A 14,971-nucleotide genomic window follows, 5' to 3' on the forward strand; every position below is an offset into this window, starting at 1 on the left:
GGGAAATCTTACTACTTGATTTAAGAACAATAAATGTTAGAGTAATGAGGTGTTTCCCATCTCACTTTAGTGAATTAAATGGCAGAACTTTGCCAAAGAAGTTCATTCTTTTTGTCTGAGTCCCGCCTTTGTATTTTCATGACGCTTCTCTCAAATTTCAGAGTTGCATGGTCACCTTCCCGATGGATGTCTCTATCTTGTTGACCCATGGACATACTGAACATCTGTTGAAAGATAACTTATTTCTTCTCTTATTTTGTTTACTTCAGCACCAGAATTTTTTCACCCAAGCCAGAAATCTGGGCACAGTGATGGCATAGACATAACATGAGTGTGTCTCATCCAGTACCATTCCTCCCCTCTGCCCATGTCAGACATCTCATCAAACACAGCACCCTTTCCTTTGAATGTTGGCATGAATGTTGGCGTTTAAAAGCAGCACAATCTAATTGTCACCAAGCCCTGCTGAGTTTTACTTCCTATATTTCTCAACTCCACCCTTTTTCTCCCCACATGCCGTAATTGCCTAATTCAGTCCCCTACAGCTGTTTAATATGTGGATTAAATCTGTATAACTCTATGAGATAGATACTACTATTGCTATCATTACTGTTTTAAAGATGAGAAAACAGACAGAAACAGGTAAGTTGTTGAAAGTCATTTTTTGCTTTATCTGCTGCAACTGCCTCTTAACTGGTACTTGAGGCTTCTGGTCTTGGCCTCCTTAGACTCCTCTTTCTTCTGTTGCCAGAGTGATCTTTTTAAAATGCATGACTTCAAATGCCAGGCTATCCACTATGACATCTTGGACAGTATACCTAATCCCACAGCCAAATTTCAATACACTTTTCAAAGAAATCTTAAATAAATTTTATAAATATAAGATTGGACTTTATTTTGTTAAAACCTGTTCCATCATGTTCTCAAATTCTGTTTTACATGTGAGCTGTTAAATTAGGTGAAATTTAGAATGTTTTACAGTTGGGGCGCCTGGGTGGCTCAGTCGGTTGAGCGTCTGACTTCAGCTCAGGTCATGATCTCGCGGTTTGTGGGTTCAAGCCCCGCATCGGGCTCTGCGCTGATAGCTCAGAGCCTGAAGTCTGCTTTGGATTCTGTGTCTCCCTCTCTCTCTGCCCCTCTTCACTTGTGCGCGCGTGCTCGCTCGCTCTCTCAAAAATAAACAAACATTAAAAAAAATAATAAAATGTTTTACAGTTGACCCTTGAATAACATGGGCTTGAGCTGTGGGTCCACTTATATGTGTTTTTTTTTTAAATAAATTTATGTACAGTATTGTAAATGCATTTTCTCTTCCTTGTGATTTTGTTAATAACATTTCCTGTTTTCTAACTTGAGAATACAGCATGTAATACATACACAACATATGAAATATGTGTTAATTATGTTATCAGTAAGGCTTCTGGTCAGCAGTTGGCTACTAGTAGTTAAGTTCTAGGGAGTCACAAGCTATATACCCAGATTTTTGACTGCATGGTTGTTCAGGGGTCAGCTGTCCATTTGTTAAAGCCAACTATGTTGAAAAGCAATTGAAGCTCACAGAATATGATCATTAAGTCTGCCTTTAAGGATACTCTTTAAACTTCAATGTTTATTTAAAATAAAGCAATTGTCTTTAATAATTTTATAATTTATAGTTATGGGAGTGAATTTATGTATATTTTGTTTAATATTCTAAATTATATTTGTTTGAAGAGCAAGTTAGCAAGGTAGAGCAAGTTTTTGTAAAGTGCTGTGTTTACTTGGGTGATTTCAGAAAGTAAAGAATTAGCCACGTGTCCTTTTTATTTGACTTTTCTCTTTGGTGACTTAAGTTTTGGTTTAGACCATTGTATTGCCATGATAGTTTATGCCATTTGTCTACTTTTCTTCGAGATTCAGTTAACCTCTATTGAGGAATCTTTATTGTACCAAGGGCATGTAGTTTTATTTCTCTTACACTAAAGTGACTCAGATTATTAGAGATCGTATGCTTTGAGGTAGTTTTTCAGCCTGTTACTTCTTGGATCTCTTGTAGTAACATTTAGAGGCAGCATAGCACAGTGGTCAAGTAAGGCTCACATTTAGTCAGACTGAAGTTACTTAATTGTTCTCACATCAGTTTTCTCATCTGTAAAATGAAGATAAAAATAGCTTATTTAATCCCACTCAAATACAAATAGTATAGTGCCTATCAAATAAATGCTCAATAATTGCTTACAGAAAATACAGTTTGGTAGTATTTTCTAAGAAGTTCACGTTCCCCTTTTAAGTAAAGTTGTGAACATAATTTAATGAAACAAGGTTATCATAGTGTAACGACCTGGGGATCACTTCATTTAACACGTTTTATTAAGAATATATTGTGTCTCAGCACACACACTTATATTTAGGCTAAATGGCTCTGCTGAGCTTTGACTTTCCAGCTTCTTTCACTTTGCTTTTAGGTGTGCTTTTCCTTAGTTACTGGACATCTTGGAGCTCTTGCCTATGGCTCTGCCCCCACCAAATTTGCTAAGGATGGTAATAGCAGTAAAAGCAAGTATGTTCTGAGAGGGCGGATGTACTGTTTTTAAATCAAGTACATAAGATTTAATGCATGTACTTTGTGACCTTTTGGCAGCTCATTGGTTGCTTTTTTTTTTTTAACTTCTCATTTTTCAACTGTATTTCAAGCAATTGATATGGCTTCAGTCCTCAATGTGATGCTATTAGTGAGTTTGTGTTATTTTCAGATGTTGCTTAACATGAAATTTTCAATTTTTAAATTTCAAGATGGAGATATGCGTGAATTAGAGAGAACCAAACAGTACGTACATGAAGCTTTCCAAGCAGGGGCCATGACTTGCTTAATTTGTATTGCTTCAGTGAAGAGAAACCAAGCAGTAAGTTTTTCTCTTTACCTATATTAATGTATCTTCCCAAAATATCTTATTTTGCATTTATAGTTATTTATTATTTTATTTTATTTATTATTATTCTTTTGCTTATTTTTGTTAAAAAATGCTTCATTTGTGATTTTTGTTTATGAATTGATTTTCACTTTGTGAATCTAAATTTGAAAAAATTACCTCTAAATGAGCATCCAGTATTTTTAGCACTCTTAATAAGTGAAGCAAGTATCTTCAGTTTTAATGTACATCTCAGTTTGATAAAGCATAGCATCTGTACTTTAGAGATTCCCACAAATACTAAAATGTTAAAATGCACTGTGTTTCACTACTTTCAGCAGGGTTAAAAAAAAAAAAGGTAGATATGGTCCCTGCCTTCAAGGAAGTAGAGCCTGGAGTGAGCTTCTCTTGTGTTGAAGACACTGTAGAAAATGGCTAGGGTCACTGGGGAGAGATGGATTCAGATAAAACTCATGGACTTGGAGGTGCTGCTATGGTCTAATGATGAAGTTATCCATAAATAAATAAGGGCATAAATTAAAAGGGCATTAAAGAAGCAGTTAAGGGGAAGTAATGACTGAATATGGTAGACTCAGTGTTTAGATTCAGGTTAATCTGCTGTTACAGCAGCATTGCCTAGACACAGAAAATCAGGCCAGATCAATTGAGTTGGTTGTGTAGAGTGAATCAGAAATTTGACATGCATTGGATAGGATAGATATAGATGGCATGTGCCTTTGGTGTCACATCTGGTGACTTACTCTGATCTCAAGTGCGGTGGGTGAATAGTTTTTCCGCATATGGTTATAGTCCCACCTTAAACACTTGCTGTGTATGTCGATTTTTTTTTTTTTAACCTTAGTCCTTTCTTCTTGGGAACTGACTCAGGTAGTACACAGGCATTGTGCACAAGCACAGGGGAGTTAATGCCCCTTGGGGCAACATTCTTCCACATGGAATTAATTGGTGGATGAATGTCCCAACATCCTCTCTGCTAGGGGTTGGGGCCTGGGTAATTGAGATATGTTTTACATGGTTCTCCACAGGGTCCCTAACAGGACTGAACTTTGGCCCTTAGTGCTAATCAGCTCAACAATTTACTATTTATTAACATTTCCTCTTTCCCACCTTGTCCCCTCTTTGCTGCATACCAGTTCTTTATTCAGTCACTGCTTTAGTGCTAACTGAAACTAAGAAATTGCCTTATTTTTTTAATTCTATTACAGTTTATGCATTATGCTACTTGTCTGATTGTATTGAATAGTTGCCAAATGTTAAAATGAAAGCAGAATTGATTTTTGTCATTGAAATGTTGGCAGGTTTTAAAAATTAAACTGCTTTACTATTATTCTTCAAGTTTTAGTATGTGTGTGTGTATATATATATATATATATATATATACACACTTTTTTAATTTTTGGAATTTAACATTAAATGCTAGGTTACGAGATTTTACATAACAAAGGGGCTATGTAGAGAATATATGTACATATTATATTTCAGGATTCCTTGGTGGCATTATTTATGATTGGAAATACCTAAATGTCTAAAAAGAAATCGGTTAAATAAATGGCAATATATAAATCTACATGATACACTGTATAGCTGTAAATATCATGTATGAACATATTTAATAACAGTAAATGCTTATACATATCAGTACAGCATAACCTTATTTTTAGAAAAGTTTGTAATATATACCAAAAACATTGGAGATCATTCAGAATGTTAGTAGTAGTTATTTCTAGCTAAATGAATCGGGGTAATGAATCGGGGTAAAAACACTTTTTATTCAAAGTGTTTTACGCTTAAATAAATAGTTATGAAGAACATTTCTTCTATTAGAATGGAAGGAAAAATTTTTTTCCTTTATACTTCGGTAACCCTTCAAAATAATTTAATGGGATGCTCATTTTAAAGTATTGCGGAATTATCAAAGAAAATCATGGCATGCGTGTTAATTTCTGATACCTTTTTCTTAGGTTTGGAGCTGTTCAGGATGTTTCTGTATATTTCACATGCCCTGTATCCAGAAGTGGGCTAAAGATAGCCAGTTTCTAGTATCTTCTCCTTTGACAGATGACGATTTTGGAAAAAGAGATTATCCTTGGCCATGGTAACTTTTTGCTAATTTAGTTGGAACAGTAAGTTGTAAAATAAATGAAAATTGTAGCTCAAAAGTTGCTTTATTGGCAGTTTCAGGATCCATGTTGGGTTTTCAATTAGTCATTTGGTTTGTGAAGTTAAGGAACTTTGGTAATGGCTTTTTCTTTCTTTCTTTTTTTTTTTTTTTTAATTTGTGTAACTACTTGTTCCTTTCAAAAACTAATAAAGTGTTCAGACTTTTTCTTCTACAAGACGACTCCTTAATTATCCTTTTTAAAGAACTTTCATTTCTTTAAAATTCTATAGGACTAGAATCCTTCATAATTCTGGTACTTCTTTTCTGGAGTTACTGTTAGTATACATTAATTAGTATCACCTTGTAGAAGACTATCATCTAATGTATTTTGATCATAGCCTTCCCGGGTTTATCTCTGAAATCTCTCAAACTGCAGGTGTATGTTATCCAGCCTTACCAGTTTCTCCACATTTATTTATTAGTATGCTTATTGTTGATGAGTATTTGTGAACTTCTGTTACATTTCCAGAAAGAATTGGGGTATGGAGAATTTATATCTCTGCTAAATAAAGATAATAAGAAATTAATCCATACTGGCAGCTCAGAGGGTAGATTTACTGTCAGGGTAATGAAGCATAAACTTTAGGGATTCTGTGTTCATATAAATATTCACTTTTGTAACTTATATTTGTAATTTTATGTTCTTTTTCTTAACAGAGGCGCCCAAATTGTGTAAGATTCAGACCTCAGAAAATCTGGATCCATATTGGACCTCCCCTTTTTACTACAAATACTGATACATTTGTAAAATTGTGGTAGTGTAGTTTTTAAAAAACATTTAGACACGCTAGTTACTTTAAAAATAATTCTCAGCATTCTGTGAGGGTTTATATTCCCATGTTAATAATGGGGATATTGAAGTTGATAAAGCAAATTGATATGTTCAGCCTTCTCTTACTCTTAAATGGTGAAGCCAGCATTTGAAACCTAGGATTTCTGACTTCTAAATTCAGTGCTTTCTCTATTCTACTGAGTTCTTGCTTGTAGTACTACTTTTAGAGATATTATTTGTTTTCTCTTCAATGAATATTAGCTTCTCTGAAACATTTTAAAATTTCGGTCTATATTTGTTTTGCTACTCCATCTTATTTATTTGTGGGAGAATTTCAGTGTTCAATAGGTACAGAATTGAACTAGATACTCTGGCTTAGTTTTAGAGATCTAAATTTTGTGTATACTTTTTATCACCCTTGCTCTTCTCACTTCTTTTTTAAGAGGTCATTTTGCCACAGTGCTAGGAAGTAACCAGTTAAGAGATGAATGAACTGCTACTCTTCACTTAAATCTAAAAGGAACAAAAAATTGAATCAACCGTGTAGTAGTAATCTTGCATTCTGTACTTCACCTTTCTTAAGAAGGAAAATCAATGACTAGTCTGGATTTTGTTTAATCCTTATCAAGATGGAGCTAGAACTTGATAAAAATATTAATGGTTTTAAATTGGTTGTTTTTGTGGAATTCAAACATTTAAAATATATGTTTCTACTAAGATATTGCTTGTTTATAAATAAGATATGGCCTAATTACATTTCATTATTGCATGCCATTATTTTAAATAACACATGCATTTGCACATAATGTCCTTATCTCTCCCAGTCTCTTGGAGCAATTCAGCCTCACTGTTGGGCAGGCAGTATTAGGGTTTTGTGAGTTGCGTTTTAGTCATCCATATCTAGCCTTATTTAAAGTACACATCCCCCTCCACACTAGCTTAGAGGAATGTAGCCATTTGTCCTTTAGTAAAGGAAAATTATAACTCTTCCAGCAAAATTCTAGAGGAGCGTCTAAATGAATGTTTAGATGAGACATGGTATTTTATCTTTGACTTTTGATTACAAGAACAAATATCTGTCATTCTGAATATTTTTGTGAAAAAATATTATTTTGGAAACAGAACAACGTTGTCTCAGGACAACGAGAATATATATGATACAAGAGAAAGTGATGACGTGACTTTTTCCAGTATAGTGTACTAACTGTACTCATTTGTCTGCAGGATAGTAAGGGTTAGAGCATCTTTTTTGAATGAAGTGATCTATGATCTACAAGTGAATTTGATAGAGCTTAAGGTTAACAGTGCTTTTTAAAAATCTTACTAGGTAAGAATCTGCTTTAACAGAGGATATGAGACAATATTTGAACTTTCTTTGAAGCACATTTGGAATATATCTACTTTGTATTAGATGTAGAAACATTCTTTCTTTAAAGGATTTTCCCCTTTAATTGTGGATTTTAGGCAGGTTTCTTGCTGCTGCATTGCCTGCCTATAATCTGGTTTCTCTCTTCTGTCCACAGTTGCCAGTATATTTTACTTATTTGCACATCACCCAACCAAACTTTTAAAACATTGAGCTTTATAAAAATTAGAGTGAATACCTCAGGAATAAAGTTCATCTGCTTAGTAGAAAGCTAATGTGCCTTTCTTTTTGTAGCTTCATTCTAACTATGTTTCATATACCACCAACTAGTCACATGTGGTTATTTAAATTTTGAAAAATTATGAAAATTTCTGTTTCTTCCTTAATTGTATGTATCAGCCACATTTTAAGTGCTCATTGGTCGTATGTGGCTAATGTCTACTGTCCTGGACATGGCAGGTAGTAGAACAGTTCCATCATCTCAAGAAATCATATTGGACAGAGCTGTTCTAGATTGTTGAAAACGGCTTTTGTAAAATCTTATTTCATACTAACATAAAGATGGAGTGGGTGGTACATTAACATAAAATTGAGTATATTGTACTCAGTGTATTTATATTCCTTTCCCTCTTGTCACTTTTAAAAAATGAAATTCATTTCATAATTTTATTATTATTATTTTTTTGTAGTCCAAAATGTAGATTTGAATACAAGCGATCTGACACACCTAGTAGGTACTACTGCTACTGTGGAAAAGTAGAAGATCCACCTTTGGATCCATGGCTTGTGCCTCATTCATGTGGCCACGTATGTGAGAGAGAATTTAAACCTCCTTGTGGCCATAAGTGTTTGCTCCTCTGTCATCCAGGTGAGCTATATATTACATTTCTGATTATTCGTGGGTGGTTATTTCCTATGTTGAGGCAAAAAAAAAAAAAAAATTGTGAAGGTTTAATTCCGAGCTTACGTGTACGTAAGAAGGTATCAGAAGGGAGTGGTTTTTAAGGTATCACTAAAGACAGCTTTACAAATTACTGGTAGGTGTAGGAGTTGAAAGTTTTAAATTTTGACTTACGATTTTGTTTTTCCTTTCATTGGATTCTAGGTCCCTGCCCTCCTTGTCCAAAGATGGTCACAACTACTTGTTACTGTAAGAAGGCAAAACCGATCCCTCGTAGGTGCAGTGCCAAAGAATGGTCCTGTCAGCTTCCGTGTGGGCGCAAGTTGCTTTGTGGACAACATAAATGTGAAAGTCCTTGTCATGCAGGTAAAAGTTCATACCTCTAAGGTGTTTTGACTTTTTAGGTAAAAATCAAAGCAGCGTTGGGGCATCTGGGTGGCTCAGTTGATTAACGTGTCCGACTTTGGCTCAGGTCATGAGCTCGCGGTCTGTGAGTCGAGCCCTGCATCAGGCGCCGTGCTGACAGCTCAGAGCCTGGAGTCTGCTTCAGATTCTGTGTCTCCCTCTCTCTCTGCCCCTCCCCTGCTTGTGCTCTCTGTCTCTCTTTCAAAAATAAATAAACATTAAAAAATTTTTTTAAATCAAAGCAGTGTTTATTGTTTTTATAACGTTTCTATGCTAATTTATCATTGTGACTTTAGGAAATTGTCCTCCCTGTCCACGAGTCAGTAGACAAAAGTGTGTCTGTGGGAAACAAGCCGCTGAAAGAAGCTGCGCCAGTCCACTGTGGCACTGTGATCAAGTAAGTGCATGTGCATTTGGAGGGCTGGGAAGTAAAGACTGCAGAGAGCATAAGCAGTTAGAGGTGCTAATTAGGTTTAGTTGGATAAAAGGAGAAGAACGGTGACTCAAAGGAATTACTTTCATGTTTCAGGAAACTGTTTTCCAATTTAATACAATTTTAATTACTGGGAGAAATTTTCTTTTTCAAATTAATAGCTATTTGTTGAATTTTGGATTTAGTACATACGTGCTCTGCTTCTCGCTGTCTCTCCCACCTTCCTTGTCTTTCCCTTCTCTTGAACTGACACCACTCTCTTCTTAACTTCATCCAGTTGAGGAAGTAGGATTGATTTTATAGATTGTCCAAGAATTGACATGGTTTTCGTACCATTTGGAATTCTTTGGTAGATGGCCATGTGAAGCTATATGTACTTTTTTCCTTTTATTTTTAGAATATACCCTTTGGTACATAGGAAACGTGTGTGTATGTATGTGTGTGTGTTTGGTACATAGGAAACGTGTGTGTATGTATGTGTGTGTGTTTGGTACATAGGAAACGTGTGTGTATGTATGTGTGTGTGTTTGGTACATAGGAAACGTGTGAGTATGTATGTGTGTGTGTTTGGTACATAGGAAACGTGTGTGTATGTATGTGTGTGTGTTTATGTATGTATGTGTATATGTTTACATGTATATGACACGTGTAAGATACAAAGCATAATAGGAAGAACATAAGTTGCTAATGATCAAAAAATGAGTTATGTGGGGGCGCCTGGGTGGCGCAGTCGGTTAAGCGTCCGACTTCAGCCAGGTCACGATCTCGCGGTCCGTGAGTTCGAGCCCCGCGTCGGGCTCTGGGCTGATGGCTCAGAGCCTGGAGCCTGTTTCCGATTCTGTGTCTCCCTCTCTCTCTGCCCCTCCCCCGTTCATGCTCTGTCTCTCTCTGTCCCAAAAAAATGAATAAACGTTAAAAAAAAAAAAAATGAGTTATGTGCACAAAGACTTTGTAACTTTTAAGTCCTTCACTATTGCTTGTTGCATTTTATTTTAGGTATGTGGAAAAACACTGCCATGTGGTCATCATACATGTGAGCAAGTTTGCCATGTTGGTGCTTGTGGACAATGTCCTCGATCTGGGAAAAGGTTCTGTCCATGTCAGAAGTCAAGTAAGGCTTTTTTTTAAACCTTTAACGGAATATGATTATCATGTGCATTAGAGTACTTTCCTAATTAAATTAGACTTCTCTGGGAGTTCATAATGTAGTTTTGGTAATAATACAAATATGATACTAGATTTCTTTACGTTTGGTGAAAGGACAATATAATTTGGTGGGTTAAGAACTCAGACTTTGGAGTCAGGCATGTCCTGGTTCAAAACCCACGTTCATTAAATGATAGTTTTCTAAAGTTAAATGGGGACAGTAATAGTACCTTCCTATAAAATAAAGAGAATGAAATGATAAAATGCACATAAAGTATTTGATGTAGTGCCTGGCAATAAAGGAAACCTCATGATCAGAGACTTGTCATTATTATGTATTAGGATACAGGTGAATTTAACTTTTGGCTGCTTTGAGATAAGGCACAGAAGGTTGTAGTTTGAGTCTTTGACTCTGTACCAGCTGTACCAGCACACGTGTTTATAAGATTATTGGCAATATTTGTCTTACTATGTTTATGTTAAAGATTAGTTTCATGATGTTTTCAAGTCTACATCTTTCCTTTTTTTTCTAATCCTGTGAGGTTAAGAGCAAATTTTCCTTTTATAATTCTATAGATTGTCTAATTCTTCATAGAGGTGTACATGGTCTTACTCTTTTATTGAGATAAGTATTTCTGAAATAGTTAGCTCATATAAACACATGCTTTTTGAGGATGGTAACTTGTCATGTGTCACATTCTTTTTAAAAAACAAACTTTTTTACTAGGGATTATTTTTATTAAATGTAACTGTTGCTGGGCACCTGTGTGGCTCAGTTGGTTAAGCCTCCAGCTTTGGCTCAGGTCATGATCTCATGGTCTGTGGGTTCGAGCCCCATTGTCGGGCTCTGTGCTGACAGCTCGGAGCCTGGGGCCTGCTTCAGAGTCTGTGTCTCCCTCTCTCTCTTCCCCTCCTCTGCTCACTCTCTCTGTCTCTCTTTCCTCTCAAAAAAGTAATAAAAAATTTTTAACGGTTTCTAAAAATTATGTACGTACACAAATTCATAGTCTAAAAGGGTTGCCATTCTTTAGGAAGTCAAAAGAATATGGCATGTTATTAGTGCTTTATAGTAATGTATCTTATTAACTTTGACTTTTTGTCTGCTCTTAGAGTTTTCTTTGCCTTGTACAGAAGATGTGCCAACTTGTGGAGACAGTTGTGACAAAGTACTTGAATGTGGAATCCATAGATGTTCACAGCGTTGTCACCGAGGTCCTTGTGAAACATGTAGACAAGTTAGTCATCTCCTGTAGTAATTAATTTTAAGAACCACCTAGCATAATATGTCAAGTGAGATTATTCTGTAATTGTTTTCCATTATTTATATAAATATCTATGTCATGATCTGTATGAGTTTAGTGACCTAATACTTATGATGGAGAAGCAAGAGAGTATGCCAACAATCAAATCTAAAAATTACCTTTTGTTTGATTGTGTTTGGTAAAAGTTTGTATGTTGTTATTTTCATAATCCAGCTCGGGGTTGGTTGTTTTCAGAAGACACTCAAGGCACTGATAAAGTTGATCTAATGATAATGAAAGAAACAAATGCCTAGAAGTGAGATGTTAAAGTTATATATGTCATTTTGGTTTTGACCATATTACTAGATAATCTAATTTCTTTTATTATACTGAGACAAGATGTGCAGATGGTATGGTGTAACTAGATGCGATTTTAATGTGTGGTATTGTTTTACTATTTAATATCCAATTTTTACTATAATGAAATTCTATGAAGTCTTTGTTGGAGCAAAGTAAGATACAAACAATATTTTAAGGAAATTTAGCTTTATTTTTGGTAAAGCCTTTGTATGAAATTTTTATAAAACTTTTCTTCATTTTTTACTGATTATAGAGATTGCAATGTGGAAAAAAAGTCAACAAAAGTTGGTTTTAATAGCGTTTATTCGATATTTCCAGGAAGTGGAAAAGCAGTGTCGCTGTGGAAAGCATACAAAACGAATGCCATGTCATAAACCTTATCTGTGTGAAACTAAGTGTGTTAAGATGCGGGACTGTCAGAAGCATCAGTGTAGGAGAAAGGTATGTGTAGGAAGCTTGGGAAACTGTTTGAAAAACCGTCTTGAATTTGTCCTTTTTGTGCCTGTGATAAGTGTTACCATGATTTGTTCTTCAGATTTTCAAGCATATTCTTTGCTTTCCATATGAAATACTAATAAATGTTCTAGATTAATTTTTTTTATTTGAGAGAGAGAGAGAGAGAGAGAGAGAGAGAGCAGGGGGGAGAGAGGCAGAGGGGGAGAGAGAAAGAATCTTAAGCCCACCCCACGCTCACTGTGGAGCCTGACTGCAGGGCTTGATCCCACAACCCTGGGATTATGACCTGAGCCAAAATCAGGAGTTGGATGCTCAGCCAACTGAGCCACTCAGGCAGCTCTGTCTTAGATTAATCTTAATTGTTTATATCAGTGGGAAATCTTATCAAGTTGTTTAAATGATGGGTCTTTGTGGTCCTGGACATAAGCCTTTCAACTTGGTTCCTGGGCTGTTTCTGTTCCCTGGATTTTAAGTCTTTTTTTTTTTTTTTTAACGTTTATTTATTTTTGAGACAGAGACAGAGCATGAATGGGGGAGGGTCTGTGAGAGAGAGGGAGACACAGAATCCGAAACAGGCTCCAGGCTCTGAGCTGTCAGCACAGAGCCCGACGCGGGGCTTGAACTCACGAACCGCGAGATCATGACCTGAGCCAAAGTCGGACGCTTAACCGACTGAGCCACCCAGGCGCCCCTGTTCCCTGGATTTTAAATCATCATAGCAGTGTTAGCGTGATAGTTCATTTGGTGGTAGAGGCTTAACTTTTAGTGTTCAAATCTTATTTATAAACACTTGGTTCTATGTAAGGTTGACCGGAGTATTTTATTGAGTCTGTAGATTTGTGGGTTTTTTTGAGTCCTGTTTATCATTGTGAATTATCCCTTACCCTTCTGGTAAGGTTTTCTTGTGCCTAAAGCCATTTAGATATAGTGATACCAACTTTGTTTTGTTTAACGTTAACATGAGTATCTTTTCCCATTCTTTTACTTTTAACTTATTCATATCTTATCTTTAAAGTAGATTTCCTGGGGTGCCTGGGTGGCTCAGTCATTTAAGCAACCAACTCTTGATTTCACCTCAGGTCAGGATCTCAGAGTCATGAGATCAAGCCCCAAATAGGGGAATAGGGCTCTGCACTGTGTGTGGAGCCTGCTTAAGATTCTCTCACTCCCCCTCTTTCTCTCCCCCCTCCCCTGCTCACATGCGCATGTACTCTCTCTCTCTCAAAATAAAGTGGATTTCTTATAAATCACATATAGATTTTATTTTATAATACCTTCGACTTTAAACATTGACAGTCTTTGTCATTTAATTTGGCTGTAAATCATTGACATTTAATATGATCTTTGGGGCACGTGGGTAGGTCAGTTGGTTAAGTGCCTGACTCTTGATTTCAGCTCACGTCATGATCTCACGGTTCATGAGATTGAGCCCACCCCCGAGCTGACAGCGCAGAGTCTGCTTGGGATTCTCTCCCTCTCTTTCTGTCCCTCTGTCGCTCATGCTCACACTCTGTCTCTTCCTCACTCTCAAAAACAAACTTCAAAAAAAGTTTTTTTAAGTTTATTTATTTTTGCTGACAGCAGCAAGCCCAATGTGGGTCTCGAACTCATGAACTGCAAGATTATGACCTGAGGTGAAGTCGGATGCTCATCCGACTGAGCCACCCAGATGCCCCTCCCCCTGCCCAAAATACACTTTTAATGTGATCTTTAGTATGGTAGTATTTAAATCTGTCATTTGCTATTTATTTTCTATTTGTCCATCTGTTGTTTTTTCTTTTACCATCTTTTTGTTTTCTGTTTAAGTGAGTATTGTTTTTCCATGATTACATTTTAACTCTTTTATTGGATTCTCACACATTTTATATACATGTATTTTATAAACTCCAAATACATTAATTTTACCTTTGCTTTAAATAGATATCTTTTAAAGAGTTTGAAAAAATAAGAAAAGTAGTCTTTTATATTTGTCATCAAACTCTACTTCTGGTGCTTTTCATCCTTTTACATAGATTGGGGTTTCTGTTTTCATTTTTTTTCTGTCAGCGGACTTCTTCTAACGTTTTTTGTAATGTTGGTCATGACGTCTTTCAACTTTTATAAACTACCTTTAGCCTTTGTGAAACATAGTTCTATGGTAAAATTCTAGTTTGATAACTTTTCTCCCATACTTTAAAGATGTTGCTCCATTATCATTTAGCTTGCCTTTTTTTTCCCCCCGACAAAGAGTGTGCTGTGATTGTTATCTTTCTTCCTCTGCATGTAATGCCTCTTCTTTCCTTTGGGTATTTTTAGATATTTTTCTTTATACTGTTGGTTTTCAGCAGTTTATTTGCAGCGTTCCTTCATATGGCTTTCTTTGTGTTTCTTTAGCTTAGTTTTTGTTGAGCTTCTTTGGATCTGTTTATAGTTTTTATCAAGTTGTGAAATTTTCAGTCTTTGTTTCTTCAAATATTTTTCCCACGTGCACTGCCTTCTGAGACTCCAAAGACATGTATGTTATGCAGCTTGAAGTCCTACAGCTCACTGATGCTCCATTTATTATTTAGTCCTTGTAATTTATGTGTTTTATTTTAGTTTATGTAACTTTGTCTTCAAGTTCATTTATTTTCTTCTACATTATCTAATTTGATGTTTATATCTGCCTGTGTTTTTTCATCTCAGATATAGTATTTTTTCATCTCTGGGAGTTGGAGTTGGGTCTTTTTTATATCTCCCATGTCTTTCCTTACCATGCTCATGCTTTCCTGTATCTTCTTGAATATATGGATGGGCTATACTTACAATGCCCATTTTAATGTCTTTGCCTTCTAATTCTGTC

General features: G+C 35.8%; 1 protein-coding gene across 5 annotated transcripts in view; it reads left to right on the forward strand.

The window, feature by feature from the left end:
* Nucleotides 1–14,971, forward strand: part of NFXL1 (nuclear transcription factor, X-box binding like 1) — a 74,120-nt gene that overhangs the window by 13,262 nt on the left and 45,887 nt on the right. For all 5 annotated transcript variants that reach the window (XM_086705123.1, XM_025921806.2, XM_086705126.1 and 2 more), the window contains exons 4-11: nucleotides 2,773–2,882; nucleotides 4,871–5,004; nucleotides 7,898–8,076; nucleotides 8,314–8,475; nucleotides 8,811–8,911; nucleotides 9,944–10,058; nucleotides 11,204–11,328; nucleotides 12,013–12,135. In XM_086705123.1, coding sequence (XP_086561249.1) covers nucleotides 2,773–2,882; nucleotides 4,871–5,004; nucleotides 7,898–8,076; nucleotides 8,314–8,475; nucleotides 8,811–8,911; nucleotides 9,944–10,058; nucleotides 11,204–11,328; nucleotides 12,013–12,135 — 1,049 coding nt within the window. The remainder of the gene's footprint in view (nucleotides 1–2,772; nucleotides 2,883–4,870; nucleotides 5,005–7,897; nucleotides 8,077–8,313; nucleotides 8,476–8,810; nucleotides 8,912–9,943; nucleotides 10,059–11,203; nucleotides 11,329–12,012; nucleotides 12,136–14,971) is intronic.

This window comes from Puma concolor, chromosome B1, assembly GCF_028749965.1.
Source record: "Puma concolor isolate L17-30 chromosome B1, mPumCon1.1.hap2, whole genome shotgun sequence".
Lineage (NCBI taxonomy): Eukaryota > Metazoa > Chordata > Mammalia > Carnivora > Felidae > Puma > Puma concolor.